Here is a 27,014-nt window from a genome sequence, read left to right on the forward strand (position 1 = left end):
CCTACGAAGAAAGGCTGAGGAAAATCGGACTGACGACACTGGAGGGCTGGAGGGTCAGGGAAGACATGATAACGACATATAAAATACTGCGTGGAAATGATAAGGTGGACAGACAGGATACTCCAGAGATGGGACACAGAAACAAGGGGTCACAATTGGAAGCTGAAGATTCAGACGAGTCACAGGGATGTTAGGAAGTATTTCTTCAGTCATAGAGTCGTCAGGAAGTGGAATAGCCTAGCAATGATGTACTGGAGGCAGGAACCATTCATAGCTTTAAGACAAGGTATGACAAAGCTCAGGAAGCAGAGAGAGAGAGAGAGAGAGAGAGAGAGAGAGAGAGAGAGAGAGAGAGAGAGAGAGAGAGAGAGGACCTAGTAGCTATCAGTGAAGAGGCGGGGCCAGGAGCAGAGTCTCGACACCCTGCAACCACAATTAGGTGAGCACAATTAGGTGAGCACACAGTATATAAACACTGCCTCCCTATCCTTCACTACCGTCCAAAATCCTCCCAAATACACAAACTAAATACAGTGGACCCCCGGTTAATAACGATATTTTTTCATTCCAGAAGCATGTTCAGGTGCCAGTACTGACCGAATTTTTTCCCATAAGGAATATTGTGAAGTACGTTAGTCCATTTCAGACCGTCAAACATACACATACAAACGCACTTACATAAATACACTTACATAATTGGTCGCATTTGGAGGTGATCGTTAAGCGGGAGTCCACTGTATACTATTCCTCCTCCTACCATCCTCCCAGACACACTTCACCACTATCCTCCGAAATAAAAGGGCAATAGATACAAAATACACAACGAACAACGAGACGGAGAACAGTGAGGGTTTGGTGCTCAAAGGCAGAAATTGCTATCATAAGCGTATAGAACTTAAAGAACGAATGGAAAAGAAAAACTAATAGCTCTCAAGGCCATTAAATAAATGAAACTCTGCTGGAATAATAGCAGGTGCGATGTTTCCAGAGGGGTACTAAATAGTGGGAAAAGAAAATGAGGAGGGGAAACAAGAGCAGTGCTGACTAGAAACTTCTGAAGATTTTCGGGGAATGAAATGTGAATTCTGGAAAGTGTAGAGTTGAAAGTCCAGGTTACATGAACTGTTATAAACCGAGAAAGGTCAAAGGTTAAAGAAGCAGCAGTTTACAACTGCCCAACAAACAAGCTGAGAATGTTGAGAACAATGAGACTGTTACAATAAATATATTTGAGAGAGGGAGAGGGAGAGAGAGGGAGAGAGAGGGGGAGAGAGAGAGAGAGGGAGAGAGAGAGAGAGAGAGAGAGAGAGAGAGAGAGAGAGAGAGGGAGGCTGGCTGGGTCAGAGATGGGTTCCTCATCCCTGGCGATGGACCTCTCCCTTTCACTTATTAAAATCCTACTTAGATATATAATTTTCATCTTTTGTTTGCAGAGCTTCAAATAATGATGACTGCCCGCGTGGATTGATGATGATGATGATAATAATAATAATAACAATAATAACACTTGACAGCCATTTTTTGTCCTAGTAATGACATCTCAGTAAAGTAACTCCCGGTAATGTAACGAAACAGCTATTAAACGTGCTGATTAACGTCATCAGAGTTCTTTAGTTCTGTTGGAAAACTTATAGCGATTTGGGAGCAATGATTATACTGAGATAACTCTCAAAGAAGTGTATGTGGACCAAGACTCTTCAGCAGGTAGAAACACGTTCTTGAACGTGTGTATACATTTTATCAGACTGACTCCTGGAGCAATCTCTCTGGCACAGGAATAACTCGCTTCTTGTTGAAGTGGGTGTACAGAGTAATGGTGGGCGTGGTGATAGGCGTGGTGATGGACGTAGTGATGGTGGGCGTGGTGATGGAGGTAGTGATGGTGGGCGTGGTGATGGAGGTAGTGATGGTGGGCGTGGTGATGGTGGGCGTGGTGATGGTGGGCGTGGTGATGGTGGGCGCGGTGATGGTGGGCGCGGTGATGGTGGGCGTGGTGATGGTGGACGTGGTGATGGTGGACGTGATGATGGTGGACGTGGTGATGGTGGACGTGGTGATGGACGTGATGATGGTGGACGTGGTGATGGTGGACGTGGTGATGGTGGACGTGATGATGGTGGACGTGGTGATGGTGGACGTGATGATGGTGGACGTGGTGATGGTGGACGTGGTGATGGTGGACGTGATAATGGTGGACGTGGTGATGGTGGACGTGGTGATGGTGGACGTGATGATGCTGGACGTGATGATGGTTGACATGGTGATGGTGGGCGTGGTGATGGGCGTGGTGATGGTGGGCGTGGGATATTTCAAATAAAAATGATTGCCCTTCCTGTTGATATAACAGGAGTTCACGGGAAAAGATAACACAGCCCTGGAACTCCAAACCGAACCCTCCACCTGGGCAGAACTGTCTGTTACACCGTCCGGATTTATCACTAGTGTCTTGTCTAGTCGTGCCAGTGGCGGCACTCACACTGGTGAAAATCAAACAAATCCAGAACGACTTGGTGCTGGGCTGAACACTAATTAGGTGATGGAACTTTTAAGCACTGTCCCAGATCAGTTCAACAATCGTACACAACCATCGTGTACGTGTGTGGTGGTCCAGTGTTCCCAGAAATGGCCAAGAGCCGACAGATCGATGATTTCAATAGTGACTTCAGGAGAGTGTCGGTGGGAAGTGTCTCCACACATCACTTGATTAAAGTGCAATCTATTTCTTAATATTAATAATAATAATAATAATCTTTATTTCTACACAAGAAAGTTCAATTTGAACACTGGGGTGAAAACTAAGATTGTTAGGCTAGCAGCAACGAATCCCACAGAAGCATCATAACCTGGCTGATCAGGAATCAGTTTGAGGAACTTAACGGTTCTAGTGGTCGGTCTCTCTCTCTCTCTCTCTCTCTCTCTCTCTCTCTCTCTCTCTACACACACACACACACACACACTACACTAACCTTACAGTGGTGTGGAGGTGTAGACAGGTAATAGTGGTGGAGGTGGTGATTGATAGCGACGTGGGTCAGGCAGGTGGATAGGAGCAGGAAGACTAGCAGCTGGTACCTGCTTCCCAGACGCTCCAGCAGGCCATCCACACTCACCACCATCCTCCCGACCTGCTGTAGCAGATGAGTGATGAGTCGTCTGTAACTCACTGGCAGACAGATTCATGATGAATTCAGATTGAAACACCTAACACCCAGGATGCCACCCACAACAAACACCTAACACCCAGGATGCCACCCACAACAAACACCTAACACCCAGGATGCCACCCACAACAAACACCTAACACCCAGGATGCAATCCACAACTAACACCTAACACCCAGGATGCCACCCACAACAAACACCTAACACCCAGGATGCCACCCACAACAAACACCTAACACCCAGGATGCCACCCACAACAAACACCTAACACCCAGGATGCCACCCACAACAAACACCTAACACCCAGGATGCCACCCACAACAAACACCTAACACCCAGGATGCCACCCACAACAAACACCTAACACCCAGGATGCCACCCACAACAAACACCTAACACCCAGGATGCCACCCACAACAAACACCTAACACCCAGGATGCCACCCACAACAAACACCTAACACCCAGGATGCCACCCACAACAACCACCTAACACCCAGGATGCCACCCACAACACCTACTGTAGGTTCCTATCACCCACAGCACGTACTGTAGAACCTATCACCCACAACTACTGTAGGCACCTATCAACATAACCTACTGTAGGCACCTATTACCCACAACACCTACTGTAGGTGCTTATCACTCACACCTACCGTAGGTACCTATCACCTAGTTACCTATTTTGCTACCGTGTTCATAAAATATATTGCTGACAAGTTTCACCGTAATATTTGCATCGGATAATACGTGCAGCGAGCACTAACAGCCTGGTAGACCCAGATATCATCAGGAAGGTCTAGTCTGAGACGGGATCGTGGGATCAAAGGATCTAGTGCCGTCACCAGGAGCAGGAACTATAAATATAATATTTTTAGAGTTCCTTGATAATGTGAGAAATCACGAAAGCGCTTGGAAGCTCATTATTTTTTTATAGTGGTTGTCCTGCGTATTGTGATACTATCACTTGTAATGCATATTAACCTATGTTGACGTATCATCAAATGTTAATATACTCGCCAAACATTATGCCAGTAGGGATAGTGGTAGTAGCACAAGAGAAATAAAGGGGAGTGTAGTAATAGTAGTAGCTACAACCATTACTACTACTGCCTCTCTTCACTTCCCTTTTATTCCATTATGCCAGGATCATCCATGCCCTCGGCTTCCACTCTCAGTAATCTTTACACTAGACGGAACAGGTCGTGACTAATGGAATCCATCTGCAACGTCGAACAGAATTTCTTATCAGGAAAATCCACTAGCTTTCCACACACCATTTACTGTTATTTGTGAACGGGAAAAAGTTGTTTTTATGGAATCTCGCTGGAGAGGGTTAAACGTTTGGGGTAAAATACTGGAGTGTGTTCAATTTTGTTTACGTTTTAGGTAGTGAAGACATGGTCGTATATTTACAATAATGTTACACAATACCGAGGAGATAAGGAATTAGACACATAAGAATAGGGAACATTTCAGCAGGCCTATTGGCCCAAGCCAGGCAGGTCCTTCTCTAACCCAACCATTCCCATCCACCCACCTCTCCAGCCTTTTCCAAAACATCCTAATTCACTTCAATACCTCAGATACTAATCAAACCCAGCCCTTCTCGTATATTTGTCCAATGTTTTTTAAGCTACCCAAGGTCTTAGCCTATGTACAGCTCCTGGGTATCTATATTTAAAAGCGTTTCGCCAGGTAATGGCTTTTTCGTTTCAGTACGGGGATTTACAAGGGCAGAGGATGGCGAGGAAATCATTCCCTCAGCCCTGCGGAGCCATGCACACAAGACGATGGAAGATGAAGGAGGTAATCAGTCTCTCAGCCTCGAAGCCGGTGTTCAATATAGGGGTTGTAAATTAGGATTATCGTTGTAAATTAGGGCTGTACATAAAGGAGATCAGAGTGTGTGTGTGGTCGTCACACTGTGATCTTTGCTTGCGACACTCTCCAAGACTGAAGAGGCATTGAAAAATGTAAACAGCCTGAAATAAATGCATAACTGACAGTTTCAGGAGACCATGAAAGGTAGACATGGCCCTGGGAGATGTGTAGACAAGACCCTGGCATACAGAGACCTACAAAGCCTCGACTCTGAGAGATGGAACTCAGAAATAAATTAGTGTAGGTGAGGTTGCATTGTGGGTTATGTTCCTGGTTCTCAGTGGATGCTGGAATGAGGTGGAGGAGAGAGGACAAAGGGATGTGGAGAATGGAAGGAAATGGAGGTTGAAGTGGAGGCAAAGACAGAGGAGGCGGAGAGTGGAGGGAAGATGAAGATGGAGGGAAGGAGACCACTGAAGGATAGAGGAGAAAAGGATAATGGAGGATGAAGGGGAAATGATGGTGGGGACTGGGAGAGGAGGATGGACAGAGAGAGGAGGAGGATAACATAGGATAAAGGTAGTTGGAGGCCAGGAACGTGGAAATACTCTAATAGCTGTTCAATAGCGTCCTGCTCAAACTGTTACTGTATATTACCATTATAACGACTCTGTGTTGGAGGCTTGTGTGTGTGTGTGTGTGTGTGTGTGTGTGTGTGTGTGTGTGTGTGTGTGTGTGTGTGTGCGTGCGTGCGTGCACTCGCCTGCATGTGCTTGCAGGGGTCTAGTCGCAGCTCCTGTGTGTTGTGTGAGTGTGGAACAAGAGAGTGATAACACCATCTCTGGCTGTTCCTCTCATCCAAGAGATTTCAGACAGTCTCATGCCATATTCCGGAGGTAGTAACACACACACACACACACACACACACGCACACACACACAAACACAAACACACACTCATTCACTCACTTTCCCTTTTGTTTAAGCTATTGTTCTTCAACTCAATAATTGCTTTGTTGCCTTCCTGGTAAGTTGCTAGTTTCCATTTGATTAAAGAGACGAGGCTCTTCTGTGAGTCTGTATCTACAGCCTCACCATTATATTCATAATTTTAATTTTGAAGTGAGTGGAGGGGTGAGCCAGCGGAAGGCCTCTGTCAAATGACCAAAAGCTCCAGTGGCAGGTCATCATAGGAATAAGACCCGCGTCAGGAAGCACTTCTCCTGTTTCCTGACGGGTCTTTCCTAACCCACCTGCCTCATTTGCATAAGGGATAACCTGTCCCTGCCTGCCTGCCTGCCAGCCTGCAAGCCTGCCAGCCTGCCTGCCTGCCTGCCTGCCTGCCAGCCTGCAAGCCTGCCAGCCTGCAAGCCTGCCAGCCTCCCTCTAACATAGTTTCCATGGGGACTTATTCCTTGCCTGGAACTGTCAATGCTGAAAACAGTTCTTTGGAGCCTTGAGCATTAGTGAGCTGTTACATACCTGAAGGAGAAGCTGTGTAACAAAAATGTTTGAAGATAACAGAACGTAGCTTGTAAAATATATGTGAATTCTAAGCTTAAATTTCGTAAATCATTAAGGTTTGTACATATATATATATATATATATATATATATATATATATATATATATATATATATATATATATATATATATATATATATATATATATATATATTATAATATATATATATATATTATAATATATATATATATATATATATTATATATATATATATATATATATATATATATATATATATATATATATATATATATATATATATATATATGTCGTGCCGAATAGGCAGTACTTGCGAGCTTGGCTTAAATAGCAACGCTCATCTTGCCATATAGGACAAGTGAAAATTTGTATATGCAATAATTTCGCCAAAATCATTCTGAACATAACGAAAAAAAATATATTTCACTGTGTTTGTTTAGTATTAAATTACTGTAAACAAACCTAAAATATATTTAGCTGGGTTAGGTTAAAATAAATTGTTCTTGTTATACTAAGGTTAGGTAAGTTTTCTAAGATTCTTTCGGTGCAAAATTATAAATTTTTACATTAACATTAATGAAAAAAATATATCTTTAAACGTATAAGAGAAAATTTTTGAAAGGACTTAATTTTAAATGAATTCTTGCTAATTGACCAGTTTTACATATTCGGCACGACATATATATATATATATATATATATATATATATATATATATATATATATATATATATATATATATATAGAGAGAGAGAGAGAGAGAGAGAGAGAGAGAGAGAGAGAGAGAGAATTGTCAGACCATAATATACTTTAAAACACAAGTAAGACATACACATTAATATACATGATCATACACACTATCTCACCATTATACACCAAAACTAATATACAATTCACCGTGGCATAAAACATAAAATTCCGAGAAAATATCCAATATCTAAATTCCGATCTAAGCCGACGGCTCTGCAGTGCCCCCAGAAAAAAAAAAAGGCGTGAAAAGTCGTAATTAGAGTTGCCTTTAATTAAAGCCGCTTCTCTTTACTACAATAACGTAACACTATCCCAGGTTATGTGGGAGTTATCGCGTGGGTGAGTGGGGGAGAGAGAGAGAGAGAGAGAGAGAGAGAGAGAGAGAGAGAGAGAGAGAGAGAGAGAGAGAGAGAGAGAGAGAGAGAGAGAGAGAGAGAGAGAGAGAGAGAGAGAGGGGGGGGGTTCAACGCTTCTAGGTTGGTTAGGTTAATTGGATTCAAAGTGTATCGATAACATGAGGGTCATTAAGGCTGGTTGCAATATTTATGTCTTCATGCAGGAACACTCTAATTTCTAAAATTGGGATTAAAGTATTTTCAGAGTGAATGCGCTCGATCGATCGATCGATCGATCGAGAGAGAGAGAGAGAGAGAGAGAGAGAGAGAGAGAGAGAGTTCTCAGTATATGTACACTGAGAGAGACTTGTGTATAAACACTGAGCAAGACATTCCTGTCTGTGTTGATACACTGAGACATATCTGTCTGTGTGGATATACTGAGACATATCTGTCTGTGTGGATATACTGAGACATACCTGTCTGTGTGGATATACTAAGACATACCTGTCTGTGTGGATATAAGGAGAAAGATACCTTAGATATATCAGAATTATAATGTATGATCATCGCTCAAGTGACTTCTGATTTAGACACTCGGATGCTGTTTCAAAGATCTCTTCCCTCTGGCAACATTATTCTGCAAGCATGTTATGATGCTTTACGTATAAAGTATTAAATAAACCATCGGAGAAATTGATGAATAAATTACAGAATAAATTACAGAATACATTATTTATGTATATATGAGGATAACAAAAAGATTAGGTGATGAAAGATTGAATATCAGATTGGAGGGAGAGAGTATGGAGGAGGTGAATGTATTCAGATATTTGGGAGTGGACGTGTCAGCGGATGGGTCTATGAAAGATGAGGTGAATCATAGAATTGATGAGGGAAAAAGAGTGAGTGGTGCACTTAGGAGTCTGTGGAGACAAAGAACTTTGTCCTTGGAGGCAAAGAGGGGAATGTATGAGAGTATAGTTTTACCAACGCTCTTATATGGGTGTGAAGCGTGGGTGATGAATGTTGCAGCGAGGAGAAGGCTGGAGGCAGTGGAGATGTCATGTCTGAGGGCAATGTGTGGTGTGAATATAATGCAGAGAATTCGTAGTTTGGAAGTTAGGAGGAGGTGCGGGATTACCAAAACTGTTGTCCAGAGGGCTGAGGAAGGGTTGTTGAGGTGGTTCGGACATGTAGAGAGAATGGAGCGAAACAGAATAACTTCAAGAGTGTATCAGTTTGTAGTGGAAGGGAGGCGGGGTAGGGGTCGGCCTAGGAAAGGTTGGAGAGAGGGGGTAAAGTAGGTTTTGTGTGCGAGGGGCTTGGACTTCCAGCAGGCATGCGTGAGCGTGTTTGATAGGAGTGAATGGAGACAAATGGTTTTTAATACTTGACGTGCTGTTGGAGTGTGAGCAAAGTAACATTTATGAAGGGATTCAGGGAAACCGGCAGGCCGGACTTGAGTCCTGGAGATGGGAAGTACAGTGCCTGCACTCTGAAGGAGGGGTGTTAATGTTGCAGTTTAAAAACTGTAGTGTAAAGCACCCTTCTGGCAAGACAGTGATGGAGTGAATGATGGTGAAAGTTTTTCTTTTTCGGGCCACCCTGCCTTGGTGGGAATCGGCCAGTGTGATAATAAAAAAATAATTATTTAGTCTCAGATGATAATGTCAGTGGCGACTCAGTCTTTAGTATTTAAAAAAGATATATAATTTTTTCTTGTTTACGAATTCGCTACAACACAGATTTTAACAACGTAGTTAAAAACTGATATATATATATATATATATATATATATATATATATATATATATATATATATATATATATATATATATATATATATATATATGTCGTGCCGAATATGTAAAACTGGTCAATTAGCAAGAACTCATTTAAAATTAAGTCCTTTCAAAAATTTTCTCTTATACGTTTAAAGATATATTTTTTTCATTAATGTTAATGTAAAAATTTATAATTTTGCACCAAAAGAATCTTAGAAAACTTACCTAACCTTATTATAACAAGAGCAATTTATTTTAGCCTAACCCAGCTAAATATATTTTAGATTTGTTTACAATAATTTAATACTAAACAAACACAGTGAAATATATTTTTTTCGTTAGGTTCAGAATGATTTTGGCGAAATTATTGAATACACAAATTTTCACTTGTCCTATATGGCAAGATGAACGTTGCTATTTAAGCCAAGATCGCAAGTTCTGCCTATTCGGCACGACATTATATATATATATATATATATATATATATATATATATATATATATATATATATATATATATATATATATATATATATACATATATATACATATATGCATATACACAACTTTCTTTAATTCCTGTGATTTCTCAAATATTCTTTGTTGTCTATTAAGAAAAAATATTATGTATGACCGTCTTGAGGTATAATAGCTGTCTGTCTGTTAGCTGTTTATATTAGATCAGGCGAGGAACCTTTACAATCGTATGTACATATGAGTCTAAATGTATATCCTCGTTGTTGCAAGTTATAATTCGGGAGGTTGAAATAACAAGCTTGTGTTGATTCACCTTGCAAGGTGTTCTACCTTGTTTAAAAGCCTAGCAACTGGTAACTGTAGTCGATTCCGGAGGTCGCCGCCCAAACGCCCCGGTCCCAGACCAGTCCTCTTACACTCTGACCATGACGCCAGAGACGGTACATAAGTTGTACTTGAGATAGACATCAGAGGTCTTGGAAATCCTCACAGAGAAGAACTATCTCCTAGATTAAGAACTGTAGTGTGTCATCTAGGTGTGAGAGGATAGAAAGGGTGAAGGCTGAGATGCACCATTCTAAGAAGTAAACAGCTCCTTGGAGCAAAGTTTTGCCGTTACTGATCTCATTAACACGATGCTCTTCAGCGAGGTGCTCTCTAGGCTGATGATCTGCAGGCTCCAACACAGGTTCCAATCTTACAAATCACTTTCGCGAATCTCAAACGTTTCTTAGTGAATTTCGAAGCTGCCTTTGTACATTTTGTGAAAGTCTTGAAGCTGTTTTTATAAACTTCGTGAAAATCTTGAAACCGTCTATGTAATTCCACGAAATTTGCAATGTTAATAAACTGTTTTATAAGACTTTCCCTATGAGTATAAATTCCCTAATACTTCCCACTCCTAATGGTTAATACGTATTTATATACAAATTAAAGGCACTGGCTTTACGTCTAAATGATTCTTGTGATTTATTAAGTTTAAAGCCTGTCGGCTGATCAAGGGCTATTTAGTCTGCTCTCTATTACTGAAGGACATTTTAACCACTGAAATGGCGCGTTGTATCAACTTTGTTTACAGATATATACTCCTTATGTATATAGACTGCTCCAGATTCCAAGCCAAATTTCATATATACCAATAAAATGGCCCTGAGTTTACTGAAATCGATTTTCATTCTCACGAAGGGGCCTCGGTGTAGCCATTTTTACGGCCTTGCTAAAGTGGCCGACGAGAAAGGTGATCCTTCGGGAGCACTTAAAAGAGATCCTCCAAGTTGGCAAGTGGAACATAGAAACACTAAGAAAGAGGAACACACAGGAACACTTGGCCTTAACAGCCACTCAGATCATTACGTCTGACAACTTGCCCCCTCATGTCAGCTTATACAGAAGAAATCAGGACTCTACACCTTTTGGAATTGGAGTCGAACGGCTAGCGAGGGAGCGCTTACGTTCAGGGTAATTCTTACGATAAACTTGAGCCGGAGAACCTCCTCGCTGTGGGGTGTAAGAGAGCAGAGAGTGAACACTAACTCAGGTTCAAACGCTGCTGGGAAATTACCTGTCAACTGGAAAGATTATAGATTATGAATTTAGTATACAATTTTATAGGGTGTGGAGGATGGTTTGGAGGATGGTGTATAGGATGGTGTGGAGGATGGTGTGGAGGATGTTGTGAATGATGGTGTGGAGGATGGTGTATAGGATGGTGTGGAGGATGGTGTGGAGGATGGTGTGGAGGATGGTGTGGAGGATGGTGTGGAAGATGGTGTGGAGGATGGTGTGGAAGATGGTGTGGAGGATGGTGTGGAGGATGGTGTGGAGGATGGTGTGGGGGATGGTGTGGAGGATGATGTGGAGGATGATGTGGAGGATGGTGTGGAGGATGGTGTGGAAGATGGTGTGGAGGATGTTGTGAATGATGGTGTGGAGGATGTTGTGAATGGTGTGGAGGATGGTGTATAGGATGGTGTGGAGGATGGTGTGGAGGATGGTGTGGAGGATGGTGGAGGATGGTGTGGAGGATGGTGTGGAGGATGGTGTGGAGGATGGTGTGGAGGATGGTGTGGGGGATGGTGTGGAGGATGGTGTGGAGGATGGTGTGGAGGATGGTGTGGGGGATGGTGTGGAGGATGGTGTGGAAGATGGTGTGGAGGATGGTATGGAAGATTGTGTGGAGGATGATGAGGATGTAGAGGATGGTGTGAATGAGGATGAGGATGGTGTGGAGGATGATCAGGATGGTGTGGAGGATGATGATGGTATGGAGGATGATAGTGTGGAGGATGAGGATGGTGTGGAGGATGAAGTGGAAGGGGATGTGGAGGGGGATGTCAGGCTTTGGCTTCCCAAGAATTTGGTGACTGCCGTCGATGTCAAACATTAACAACCAACCTGGTAATCACACAGATAGGCTAATCAAAACACAATATTGGCGAATCTTTATCTCATTCCTCGTATCAAACCTTATTACCACCCATTTCCCAGGCGCTGTATGACCCAATAGAAAAAATAATCATATATACATATATTAAAAATGAAGTTAAAACGAAAGTGTACATAGCTAGTCCGTACCGCTGTTAGCGGACGGAGGAACGAGCCTACAACACTTCTTATACAAAATAACCCATTATTACACATAGACATTAGTGAAAAAAAAAATTTGAACTATTCTTGTTGTACGAAAGTGATTGAAACTCGTTAAGTGGTGTCGTTAAGGCAGGATTGTGGTGGTTGTCTGCTGACAATGTGAGGGTAATGACCCTCGTTAAGGCAGAGTAATAGCCTGGTCAAGCCAGGTTGAAATGAATGGATATCACCGACTGGTCGGAGAGTCAGATGTTTCACACAGGAGCCGTGTCATCAGTGGTACACGATACCGATCAGTCGATGAACATGACGGTCAAACCAGGGTACGGGCGGGGAATGAACCCGCGGTGAGTGAGTCGTGAAACTCTAGACCGACGCGTTAACCACTGGGCTAGATGGCTAACGCGTCGATCTGGAGTTTTACGACACACTCACCGCGGGTTCAGTCCCCGATCGTGCCGTGACTTGTTTCCAAATGTGTCATTACGATTTCTTGAGTCAAGATTTTCAACACTGAGCACCTTTACTGATGGAACGTTTCGCCCTTCATAGCACGTTTCATCAATCGAATACAGACGTGAAGCAGAAGTGGAGTGAGTGAGAATTAGTGAATTTCGAGGTTATCAGTCCCCCAGCCTTGACCATCTTCCATCAAGGCTGAGGGACTGATCACCTCAAACCACCGAACCATTTCTGCTGTCCCCAGTATTATCACCTCTATATTCAACTAATGAATTCTTCACATAACCAGAGGTATTTTACTGGATTTTTTTCTTTTAAAAATGATCTCAATATCTCTGAAACAAAGGCCATGGATGAATTAAATAATTAAAAGTATTGACACGAATAAATTGAAGAGTTTTACGATTAGGTACGATAGGGTTCAAGTGGCCAATGAGATTTAAGAGTCGATGAGACAGGACTCAGGGTAGCTTTGAAAAAAGCTGACATGAATATATTATTGAGAAAGGATGGGTTTGAGTAGTACCTGTGGTAGACGTTTCGCCATCCAGTGGTGAAACGGCTACATTAAAGATACCCAGATGCCGTACATGTGTCTAATTTTCATTTTGTTGGTATTGTATACCACTAAAGTACAGTACCTAAGGTGCTGAAGGTATGAAGCTTCACACGCAGGTACGAAGCATCATACCGGTACGAAGCATCGCACACAGGTACGATACATCACACACTGGTACGAAGCATCACACGAACGCACGAAAGGGGGTTCCTATTCAATATTTCCACATAAAATATAGAGCACATTTTACCCTTCCTCTATCGGGCCTTACGACCTCGCTATAAATTTCCGAGATACTGATTTCCCAGACGTATAGGAATTTTGAGAGCTCCTGTGTCACGCTGCATCAAGATTGTACTTTAATGACGGAGGATATGAGTGTGTTGAGGGTATTTATGTAGGGTAATAATTTCAGAAAATATGTAGACGTGGGCACATACATCATGGGGGCGCTGAGGATAATATCTCTGGGTCCTTCTAAAATGAATATTATTAATCTGAAAATTAACGTGTATGTATATATATGTCGTGCCGAATACGTAAAACTTGCGATTTGGGCTTAAATAGCAACACTCTTCTTGCCGGATAAAGCAATCGAAAATTTGTGTATGTAGTAACAAGTATCTTGTGAAGGCGGAATAGGTTTGGAACCCAGATCTTGGCTTCATTCCCTCCCTGACTCAGCGACTTGCCCATAAAAAAAAATGATTCATAACAGGAGAGAATGTAATTTTTCTTTATACATTTTTTTTTGTGTGAATGTTCCCTTGTGACGGGATGGATGGAGTAAGAGAGAGAGAGAGAGAGAGAGAGAGAGAGAGAGGCAAGAACCACCACTGTTTTGTGATGACAGTGACTGCTAATTCATACAATGATACGGTCAGCACCACTGAAAAGTTTCCAAGTTATATCTGGTGTTTATCTTGTGTTTACCTGGTGTTTACCTGGTGTTTACCTGGTGTTTGCCTGGTGTTTACCTGGTGTTTACCTGGAGTCTCTTCCGGAGGCTACCGCCCCTGCGACCCAGTCCCAGATCAAGAACAGAATTGATATAACAAATTCTCTGCGTCTCTCCCTGCAGTGTGAGTATCATGATGGCGGAGGTCAAGTATGACCCAACGAATCGGAGCTATTCTCCCCTGCCATAGTTCCAACCTAATTATCTCTCATTATCAACACGTTGTAATTCCCCCCCCCTTACGGGCTTAACGCTTCCACTTAATTGAAAAAAAAAATATAGCCTCTCACTTTATTGCCTCAAAGATAAAAATACCAAGCTTATACATCCCAGTGTTTATAGTCAGCCGTAATATGTCCCCTTATTTTGGGATTAACGTACTCGCGTGATAAAAATGGATAAATTATAACTAGAAAAAAGAAATATCCCACGTCACTAAGAGTTTTTTTTGTTTTTTGTTCAACTTAACTGTTTTCCAATGAATGTTTTGGCGTAAAAATAAATGCATTCATCATTAGTTGAGTCATCGCTGTATTTCCAGTAACGTATGAGTATATATATATATATATATATATATATATATATATATATATATATATATATATATATATATATATGTATATATATATATATATATATATATATATATATATGTATATATATATGTATATATATATATATATATATATATATATATATATATATATGTATATATATATATATATATATATATATATATATATATATATATATATATATATATATATATATATATATATATATATATATATATATATATATATATATATATATATATATATATATATATATATATATATATATATATATATATATATATATACATGCAATTAATTCCCTTCTCCCTCATAAAATTTTCTCCTTAATTAGCAGCACATTTTTCCCCCACCTAGTACAACATTTCCCCCAGACTAGTGGAGCACTTCCCCCTAACTAGTACATTTTACCCCCGACTAGCACATTACCCTGAAACGCTTGCAACAATGTACCCTCCGAGAAACATTATTTTCATCCGCGTAGCAAAGCTTTAAGAGATCACATCACGTCATTCGTCCATAAACACAGAACGACACACAGCATCACAGTTCCTTACCCTGAACAACTGCTCAATCACGGCTGCGCATTCAGCTTCCTCAACGAATATTTCGTCCCTGGGCACAACACGAATGCAAATTAGTTTACCGAGTCCAGCAGTTCAATACTTTTCCTTGCAAAAACTTGTATTCTTATACCAGAAAAAAGAGCTTGGTATATTATGCCTCTGAGATAATCCGTATGTAATTATTTGAACATTTTTAATTAGCCTCGTTTAAAAAAAGTTATATTAATTCTCAACAGAAGCTTCCACATATTTTGGAATTATTATAGAAGTGTTGATTATCTGGAGGGAGAGACGGGAGGCTGGATCACACTGTGGTAGGCAGCGATCTGTATACTGTGTAGAGATTTGGTGAGCGTAGGCGGTTTGGGCGTGGGTGTAGAATAGTGGGAGGAGAGAGTGACGGATGGCAGAAGAGAAGGCGGGTTGTAGAGTAGCGGAAAGATGGGGAATGGGGGTCGAGGAGAGAGAGAGAGAGAGAGTAGGGGAAGAGAAGCAGGAAAAGTAAGTCGAGAGAGAGAGAGAAGACAGGTCAAAGAGGTCACCTGTCAAGGTGTTGTGTAGGTGACATGCAACGTTGAAATGATGTACAGGTGACGGGTAACACATGCAGGTAACGCGTCCAGGTGATGGGTAACATTGGGTCAAGTTCGTGAAGGAAAATCTAGAAGACTTCAGAAATACAATCTGTTCCTCACTCACGTACGTAACATTTCGAACTGGTTGTGTACGTGGCCTTTATTTTTTTTATTTTGCCACCAAAGTGGCAAGTTTATTGTGCACTCCATATCCATCATGTGGACGGCAGTGCAAGACCATATGGAAACACAAAAGGCCTAGGAACTTGGCCCCAAGAGGGTTTACAGGAGTTCTCACCTGGATTTATATCTACAGTTCATTTATCTGTTACAAACAAATTAAGAAAATTTGCTTAATATATCGGGTATCTTATTTTCATTCATAACATATCTTGATAATTAAGCACAAAGTGCTCAAGAGAGTGACCATAGGGCTAGTCACACACTTTGAACTTCGAATCACGAGTACGCGGTATCTCGTTACGTGATAAAATAGGTAATGTCCATTGATTACCAAAGACGGTAGTCTTAGTAGTAGTTGTAGTAGCAGTAGTAGTAACATTACTATCAGTAATAACAGCCATTGCATTATTATTATATGAAGTACTAAGAGTATTAATAGCGGCAGCGGTAGTAACGGAAATAGTAGTAGTAGTAGTAGTGATTGTATTCGTAACAAAGCGATGATGATAGAAGCAGTGGTATCGTTAGAAGTATTAGTGGAGGTGATAGTAGGAGTAGCAGTAGTAGATGGTGGTGGTGGTGGCTGGGAGGGGTCGAGGTAGTGGTAGATGTAAGTGGTGATGATGGTGGTGGCGGAAGGAAGAACCGTACGAAGGTGTGGTGATGGCAGCAGTTTCCTCCTGGGAGCCTAGTTCAGGTCACACCCACAGCAGTACCCACACAGGAGTGTGGAGAAGAATGCTGCTTTAAAACACATTAATCATCCTAGCTAGCCGAACACACAGGCACACCATACTCCGTCTCGTTCAACACAAATATTCCAGTATTGTCACGAGTAGATTTAAAAGACATTAGAAATCTCGACCCGGGGACCTAGATTGCATCTCGGGACCCGAAAAGCTTTCAAGTAAATATTGCTGGTTGCCCAGATGCCCTTTTTAAAACGCCTTACCTGTATCAATTACTAAGGTACACATATCACCAAGCAGGCAAGCCTGTGGAGCAATGAAACACGGCACAGCGCTGTGTCACAACTCAGATGAAAGGTCATTTAGTGTGTTAGATTAATACTTCGAGTTTCGAACACCTCCCAACTCGTACAATTATGTAAGTGTATTTTTATAAGTGATTTTATAAGTGCATTTTTGGGGGTCTGAAACGGACTAATCTTATTTACATTATTCCTTAAGGGAACAAATTCGTTCGGCATCGGCACTCGAACAGCCTTCTGGAACGAATTATGTTCGTAACTCGAGGTATCTGTACTACTGTCATTAAGGCTGCCTGTCACCTGCACGCCACCAGCCAAGAACATGTTAACCTCTTCAAGGAATTAAGATTCTAAATGTATATACACTTGAGACATATACACATGTCGGTGTATATATCTTGTTTAAATTACGGTTTGATAAGTAAGACTCAGGTGGAACAGTTCGGTACTTATATTCCGAAACGTTTCGCCTACACAGCAGACTTCTTCGGTAGAGACCGGAAGAGGCAGCGGTAGAGATGGAATGACGATGTAATTAGTCCATCACTTCCGAAGATGTAGCTTTGAGGTGATCAGTCCCCCAGCCTGAAAAAAAAGAGTCTGGAACACTGTTCCAGACTATGAAGCTGAACTCTTCTCCAGGCTGAGGGACTGACTACCTCAGTGCTACGTCTTCAAGGCTGATAGACTGATTGCATCTTTACATTCTTCTTCTTGATTCGCCGGTATTCTCCCGGCCCGGGCCTTTTCCAAGTGGTGGCCCGGCCTTGGCTCCCTGTCTAGGGAGTGTCTGAGACCTAAGTCTCCCATGGGAGGAGGTACAAGTACCCCCTCATCCTTGGGACCAACTGTCCCCAGGCCTAGCCACATTCCCCGCCCTCACGGGGCTCGTAGGGAGAAGCTAGGCCTCTCTGGTCCGCTATCTCCGCCCCAAGGGGGTTAATGGGAATGACAGTCTTGTGAGCTGCAAGCTCGGGCTCAGGCACCTACCCTGCCATAGAAGGGCTGGGCATGGTGTCGATCGTCTCTACATTTCTACTGCTTCTGCTGCCTCTACACTCGACTGAAGAAGCCTAGTAGTATACCAATATTATATTCAATTTACTGTTTTCACTGATATTTTCGTTGATGTTTTCGTTGATGTTTTCACTGATGTTTTCACTGATGTTTTCACTGATGTTTTCATTCATGTTTATATAAATTCTAAAATAATACTATCTTAATGACCATCTTAAGTGTTTATATTTATAACATTGAAGATTTCCTCACATTAAATAAAATAATAGAAAAATAAATGTTATAATTAACATACATAATTCTGTAATAACCTGGTGGCTAAAGCTCTCGCTTCACACGGCGAGGGTCTGGGTTCGATTCTCAGCCAGGGTAGAAACATTGGGCGTGTTTCTTTACACCTGTTGTCTATGTTCACCCATCACTAAAATGGGTACCTGGGTGTTAGTGGACTGGTGTGGGTCGCATCCTGGGACAAAACTGACCTAATTTGCGGGAAATGCTCAGCATAACAAGGGGCTTTCTATATAGCAGTATGTCACTGATGTCAGCTATGGTCTGTATACCTTGTGCATGTAGTAAATAAAATTATTATTATTATTATTATTATTATTATTAATGACAAATATAATCAATTTCCTTAGTCTTAAAAAGCAATTGTGAATACGAAAACTTGAAACAGGTGTGACATACATATACATATATATATATATATATATATATATATATATATATATATATATATATATATATATATATATATATATATATATATATATATATATATATATATACACACACACACACACGCACATTGTGTGTGTGGAGATGCTATTTCACGTGTTATAACGCAGGAACAGTCGTGCATGGGCGCACAGTATTCGATTGAACCGCACGAGATGGGAGACATGCTCCTATGCACTTCACACCCGCCCACACCCACGCCCACCCCTCACACCTGCTCCGCGAAATAAAAACCATGAAAGCTTGACTACACCTCACGACTCTGGGAGAAGGGAGGCTCAGAGGAGATATAGTCTGGACATAGACGATATTCACAAGGTGAGCGAAAAGACTTCATTTCACCCTAGGAATTATACAAGAAAACTGAACACCTAGAGTTATAGACAGAGGGGGGACTTATATTTTTGGGGCCATGAAGCTTGAACTGTTATGGGGGCCCCTTCGCAGCCCCTTCTCATACAATAGACACAAAAATTTTAAGCAATGTGGACTAAAGTCCACACTGGAGCCCCTCAGGTATACATACCCCAAGGTATACGGGCCTAGCTGACGTCAATGATGTACTACTGTATAAAAAGCCCCCTGGTTATCCAGAGCATTTCGGGCAAATTAGGTCAATTTTTGTCCTCAGGATGCGACCCACACCAGCCAACTAACACCCAGGTACCTATTTTACTGCTAGGTGAAGATGGACAGCAGGTGTCTTAAGGAAACACGTCGTACCCGGGATCGAACCACGATCCTCAATATGTAAGTTGTATAGTAGTTGGGTATACATGCCAAAAGCCCCTTGTATGCAGAGCATTATGGGTAGGCTTAAAATTAACCTCAACTGAACAAACAATGGAAGGGTCAGCGGTAAAAATCACGATAAATAATTTACAAGATGATCAATTTGCTCTATGTTGTCTTGAAGTTTTAAGATTTAAGTAATTGGGAGAATAAACCATACCCCGGCCGGGATTGAACCCGCGGTCAGAGAGTCTCAAAACTCCAGCCCGTCGCGTTAGCCACTAGACCAGCTAGCCACAATAAGATTCATCCAACTAGGTATATTTCTACACCATAGGAAGGTTAGCACAGGCACCTCTGTGACCACAAATGCAAGTTTTTACAGACGAATCTCCATTTGTGGTCACAGAGGTGCCTGTGCTAACCTTCCTATGGTGTAGAAATATACCTAGTTGGACGAACCTTATTGTGGCTAGCTGGTCTAGTGGCTAACGCGACGGGCTGGAGTTTTGAGACTCTATGACCGCGGGTTCAATCCCGGCCGGGGTATGGTTTGTTTGCAATCGTGTCATTACGATTTCGGTCCAAGTCGGACCGAAACGTCGTCGTAAGCTTCTCTCTTTTATGTGCGGGTTATTTGTGTATCGTTCCAGTCACGGTATTGTGCCTTTTTGTTATTTATTAATTGGGAGAATTATTGTTAATGCTAAATATTGAGTATTGATTATTTAGTCCCGGACGAGTGCTTTTTTCTTTTTTTGGTTAGAAGAGTCTTAAATGGATTTTACTGTGCAATGTTTCGTCCTGTTTAGGCTTGTGTTACATTTCGATCATTTCCAAGGGTTTAAATTGGTCGAAACGTTGCCCCGATGAAACCTTGAGCTGAAAAGTACTTTATCTGGTGTAGGCGGCAGGCTATCCAGATCCAACCACGTCGACGGCAGGCTATCCAGATCCAACCACGTCGACGGCAGGCTATCCAGATCCAACCACGTCGACGGCAGGCTATCCAGATCCAACCACGTCGACGGCAGGCTATCCAGATCCAACCACGTCGACGGCAGGCTATCCAGATCCAACCACGTCAACGACAGGCTATCCAGATCCAACCACGTCAACGGCAGGCTATCCAGATCCAACCACGTCAACGGCAGGCTATCCAGATCCAACCACGTCAACGGCAGGCTATCCAGATCCAACCACGTCGACGGCATGCTATCCAGATCCAACCACGTCAACGGCAGGCTTTCCAGATCCAACCACGTCAACGGCAGGCTATCCAGATCCAACCATGTCGGCAGCAGGCTATCCAGATCCAACCATGTCGGCGGCAGGCTATCCAGATCCAACCACGTCAACGGAAGGCTATCCAGATCCAACCACGTCAACGGCAGGCTATCCAGATCCAACCACGTCGGCGCCAGGCTATCCAGATCCAACCACGTCGGCGGCAGGCTATTCAGATCCAACCACGTCGACGGCAGGCTATCCAGATCCAACCACGTCAACGGCAGGCTATCCAGATCCAACCACGTCGACGGCAGGCTATCCAGATCCAACCACGTCAACGGCAGGCTTTCCAGATCCAACCACGTCAACGGCAGGCTATCCAGACCCAACCATGTCGGCGGCAGGCTATCCAGATCCAACCACGTCAACGGAAGGCTATCCAGATCCAACCACGTCAACGGCAGGCTATCCAGATCCAACCACGTCGGCGCCAGGCTATCCAGATCCAACCACGTCGGCGGCAGGCTATCCAGATCCAACCACGTCGGCGGCAGGCTATCCAGATCCAACCGCATCAACGGCAGGCTATCCAGATCCAACCACGTCGGCGGCAGGCTATCCAGATCCAACCACGTCAACGGCAGGCTATCCAGATCCAACCACGTCAACGGCATTCTATCCAGATCCAACCACGTCAACGGCAGGCTATCCAGATCCAACCACGTCAACGGCAGGCTATCCAGATCCAACCACGTCAACGGCACTCTATCCAGATCCAACCACGTCAACGGCAGGCTATCCAGATCCAACCACGTAAACGGCAGGCTATCCAGATCCAACCACGTCAACGGTAGGCTATCCAGATCCAACCACGTCAACGGCACTCTATCCAGATCCAACCACGTCAACGGCAGGCTATCCAGATCCACCCACGTAAACGGCAGGCTCTCCAGATCCAACCACGTCAACGGCAGGCTCTCCATTTCCAACCACGTCAACGGCAGACTGTCCAGATCCAACCACGTCAACGGTAGGCTATCCAGATCCAACCACGTCAACGGCAGGCTCTCCAGATCCAACCACGTCAACGGCACTCTATCCAGATCCAACCACGTCAACGGCAGGCTATCCAGATCCAACCACGTCAACGGCAGGCTATCCAGATCCAACCACGTCAACGGCAGGCTCTCCTTATCCAACCACGTCAACGGTAGACTGTCCAGATCCAACCACGTCAACGGTAGGCTATCCAGATCCAACCACGTCAACGGCAGGCTCTCCAGATCCAACCACGTCAACGGCAGGCTATCCAGATCCAACCACGTCAACGGCAGGCTATCCAGATCCAACTATGTCGGCGGCAGGCTATCCAGATCCAACCACGTCAACGGCAGGCTATCCAGATCCAACCACGTCAACGGCATTCTATCCAGATCCAACCACGTCAACGGCAGGCTATCCAGATCCAACCACGTCAACGGCAGGCTATCCAGATCCAACCACGTCAACGGCACTCTATCCAGATCCAACCACGTCAACGGCAGGCTATCCAGATCCAACCACGTCAACGGAAGGCTATCCAGATCCAACCACGTCAACGGCAGGCTCTCCAGATCCATCCACGTCAACGGCAGGCTCTCCATATCCAACCACGTCAACGGCAGACTGTCCAGATCCAACCACGTCAACGGTAGGCTATCCAGATCCAACCACGTCAACGGCAGGCTCTCCAGATCCAACCACGTCAACGGCACTCTATCCAGATCCAACCTCGTCAACGGTAGGCTACCCAGATCCAACCACGTTAAAGGCAGGCTCTCCAAATCCATCCACGTTAACGGCATTCTATCCAGATCCAACCACGTCAACGGCACTCTATCCAGATCCAACCACGTCAACGGCAGGCTATCCAGATCCAACCACGTCAACGGCAGGCTCTCCAGATCCAACCACGTCAACGGTAGGCTATCCAGATCCAACCACGTCAACGGCAGGCTATCCAGATCCAACCACGTCAACGGCAGGCTCTCCAGATTCAACCAAGTCAACGGCAGGCTCTCCAGATCCAACCACGTCAACGGCAGGCTCTCCAGATCCAACCACGTCAACGACAGGCTCTCCAGATCCAACCACGTCAACGGCAGGCTCTCCAGATCCAACCACGTCAACGGCAGGCTCTCAAGATCCAACCACGTCAACGGCACTCTATGCAGATCCAACCACGTCAAACAATAGTTCCAAGGTCAATGCTCTAAACACATGTGCCGTCTTTAATTATGTGTGGTAACTGTGTATCGTACAGGCGGAAGGGGAAGGAAAGGGGGACTGAATCAGGAGCTGGAACTCAACCTGCTACGAAATTGGACTAGGCAGTGGGGAAAAGCAGCCAGTCTATGATCCCCGAGTGTAATATACGTGGAGATCTCGCTTTTATTAAACGTTCCGCGGTGAAAATTAATTACAGGGTTACAAAAAGGAAATTTGTCTGTCAGTTTCGAGAGTGAGTGAGTCAGTGAGTGGGTGAGTCAGTGAGTGAGTGAGTCAGTGAGTGAGTGAGTCAGTGAGTGAGTGAGTCAGTGAGTGAGTCAGTGAGTGAGTCAGTGAGTCAGTGAGTCAGTGAGTGAGTCAGTAGTGAGTTTCACTGGAGTTCAGATTCATTGTTACTGATGAATTTACAGGTATTAAATTAAATAGAAAACTGGATAGAGTTGTTTTTTTGCATGTTGATTATGATAGATCTGCATCGTGATCGCAATGACGTTCCGTCATCGTGAAGCTGCTCCTGCTGTTGCCTGGTGCTGCTACTGTTGCCTGGTGCTGCTACTGTTGCCTGGTGCTGCTACTGTTGCCTGGTGCTGCTACTGTTGCCTGGTGCTGCTACTGTTGCCTGGTGCTGCTACTGTTGCCTGGTGCTGCTACTGTTGCCTGGTACTGCTGCTGTTGCCTGGTGCTGCTTCTGTTGCCTGGTGCTGCTTCTGTTGCCTGGTGCTGCTGCTGTTGCCTGGTGCTGCTTCTGTTGCATGGTACTGCTGCTGTTGCCTGGTGCTGCTACTGTTGCCTGGTGCTGCTACTGTTGCATGGTACTGCTACTGTTGCCTGGTGCTGCTACTGTTGCCTGGTGCTGCTACTGTTGCCTGGTGCTGCTTCTGTTGCCTGGTGCTGCTTCTGTTGCCTGGTGCTGCTACTGTTGCATGGTACTGCTGCTGTTGCCTGGTGCTGCTTCTGTTGCCTGGTGCTGCTGCTGTTTTAGAGACTGTTTCTGGGTGTGTTGCTGTTTGTTACAGCGCTTCTGGTAATGCTGTTGCATGCTCGTGCAGAACAAACCCGTACGTCACATTAACGACACTTTACTCTCTCAAGTGGGAACTAAATATACTCAGAGTGTATAATAATAATAATAATAATAATAATAATAATAATAATATTACTATTATCATCATTATTATTATTATTATTATTATTATTTCTACGAGTACATGTACAACGTATACAGACCATAGCTGACATCAGTGACCTACGACTATTTAGAAAGTCCCTTGTTATTCAGAGGATTTCGGGTAAATTAGGTCAGTTTTGTCCCCAATATGCGACCCATACCAGTCCACTAGCACCCAGGTACCTATTTTACTACTAGATGAACATAGACAGCAGGTGTCCTAATGTTTCCTCCCGTACCGTTATTTTGCTTTAAGACCTGACTTTTCTGGGGTTATCCTAGTAGGTAATTTACACATATGTTAGTGTGTGATAATCGCGAACGAGTGATATAGTGCAAAAAATACCCACAAGGGGAGTCTACCTGGAGGACATTCCAGGGATCATCGTCTCCGCGGCCTGATCCATGACCTGGCCTCCTGGTATATAGAAAGCTGCTTGTTATGCAGAGCATTTCTGGCAAATTAGGTCGACTAACACCCAGGTACCCATTTTTACTGATGGGGAACATAGACAACTGGTGTAAAGAAACACGCCCAATGTTTCTACCCTCTCTGGGAATCGAACCCAGACACTCGCTGTGTGAAGGGGGAGCTTTATCCACCAGGCCAGGGGGCACGGTTTAATTATCCTGGAGAGAGAGTCGTTCCTCCGAACGAATCTACCTGGACTTCGTACTGATTTCTGTAACATTACAAGCTCTTCATGCTGTGTTGATTGCTGCTTCAAAGGCCTAGAGTTATAATTCAACTCTTCCTGTGATTATTTTGCAAATGTTACTAGGTATGATAATTGTACTTATGTATACCAGTACAAGGAGGTTATTCAGGTAGGTATTGTTTGTCAGGAAACAGGACCAAGTGATTATTTGTTAATAATGTTGGTAGAATTACTGATAATATGTTGGGTAAACGGACGCAGCTAATTGGACATTTTATTGTGGCAACGTTTCGCTCTCCAGGAGCCTTGCCAAGCTGTTACTTATTTCCATTGATGTCCTTTTAATATCTTAATACTGAAAGCATTGCCACCTGTGAGGCCCTGCTAAGGGGGGCTCTTTAATGCTGTGTGAGGCTCTCGATCGGAGAGGGAATCAATAAGCTCAAAGAGCTTATTGATTCCCTGTGAATTCATCTAAACAACCTTACTTATAATTCTAAAAAATTTCAAAGCCTTTTAAAGTGTTTGGAAATATTTATCATAGTTACTCATAAAAATTACCTTTACGTTTTCTTTGATAGTGAAACAAACGTTTAAGGTATAACTCAAACGAATTTTACAAATAGTATTTATCTGTTATATTTCCGTTGTGCATGCATCTGTTATTCTCCAGATTAATCCACGTTAAGTGTAAAATTGGATAAAAATTTACTGAGCTTGTAAGCAAGTATATACACTTGAATTTAATGCCTGTTTTATGGATTAAATTATTCTTGGCTGGAGCTACAAGCAGCCTTAGTGACCCTCACGTAGCTGATGGGCCTTAGATCCAGCCAATCAACTTGACCACAATAGGTCACACACGTTGTATACGTGTATGTTGAGTATATCAGTCTTGATGTGTATGTACTGAGAGCAAAAGTGCATGTACATTTGTACGGAAGTATGTCTCATTACGTAACCACACGTAGTATTCTTTAAACCTGTATTAAGGTTGAAGTAACCTTAATCCAAGTGCACACCGGATATATACTCAGAGATGAATGTCTCTCGGTGTGTATACCGTATTTTCCGGCATATAAGGCGCGATTTCCGAACTTAAAGAAGCTGTGTTTTGGTGAATCTAAACGCGTTTTTTGGGGGGAGCGAATTGTTCCATCAACGGTATTGTGACTACCTTGCTTAAGGTGCTTCAGCTGCTGAGGTTATCAGCAACATAGCCCCGTTTTTAAGACTTGCTTCCATTATATACTAAAGGATCGTCTAGTGATGCGTGTACCTTCTGAGTAGATCTATGCGAGTGTTCCGCTGCTGCGCATCACCCGCACCCAAACACCAGAAGGTAGTCTTCCGCTTGTGTTGTATTACCAGTCTTCAGACAGCCACCGACATGAAAGTCTCAGAAAGTTAAAAGCATAAGAGATGGAGGAAGTCCCGGCATGATAGTGGCTTTCTTTGTACTTAGTAAATCAAAATTGTAAATATACATTGTAAACTATGCAGAGAAATAAAATCCTTGTTCCTTATAGGAGAGGGCAAGTGGTGTGGTGGTGGGACCAGTGGTGGTGGTGGTGGAGGGACTAGTGTTGTTGGTGGTGTTAGTGATTTCGTAAAGCCCAGGGGTGTTAGTAGTAGTGTTGGCATTGTGTGCCGGAGGGACCATTGGTGTTAATGGTGGAATTGGCGTGGTAATAATAATAATAATAATAATAATAATAATAATAATATCTTTATTTACTACAAGTACATGTACAAGGTATACAGTCCTAGCTGACAACAATGACATACTACTATATAGAAACTCCCTTGTTATGCTGAGCATTTCGGGCAAATTAGGTCAGTGTCCCAGGATGCAACCCACACCAGTCGACTAACACCCAGGTACCCATTTCACTAATGGGGAACA

General features: G+C 43.2%; 2 protein-coding genes across 5 annotated transcripts in view; one reads left to right on the forward strand and one right to left on the reverse strand.

Annotated features, from left to right (window-relative positions):
• Positions 1 to 27,014, reverse strand: part of LOC128685824 (G-protein coupled receptor moody-like) — a 377,281-nt gene that overhangs the window by 76,434 nt on the left and 273,833 nt on the right. For 2 of the 4 annotated variants that reach the window (XM_070087781.1, XM_070087779.1), the window contains exon 2: positions 2,967 to 3,128. The exons of 1 other annotated variant lie outside the window; for it this stretch is intronic. In XM_070087781.1, the coding sequence (XP_069943882.1) occupies positions 2,967 to 3,116 (150 nt within the window). In that variant the 5' untranslated portion in view covers positions 3,117 to 3,128. The remainder of the gene's footprint in view (positions 1 to 2,966; positions 3,129 to 27,014) is intronic. One more of the 4 variants, XM_070087780.1, reaches the window with a different exon arrangement.
• The window catches only part of LOC128685825 (putative adhesion G protein-coupled receptor E4P), a 100,014-nt gene that overhangs the window by 53,903 nt on the left and 19,097 nt on the right, over positions 1 to 27,014 (forward strand). The window lies entirely within an intron of this gene.

This window comes from Cherax quadricarinatus, chromosome 23 (genome assembly GCF_038502225.1).
Source record: "Cherax quadricarinatus isolate ZL_2023a chromosome 23, ASM3850222v1, whole genome shotgun sequence".
Taxonomy (NCBI): Eukaryota; Metazoa; Arthropoda; class Malacostraca; order Decapoda; family Parastacidae; genus Cherax; species Cherax quadricarinatus.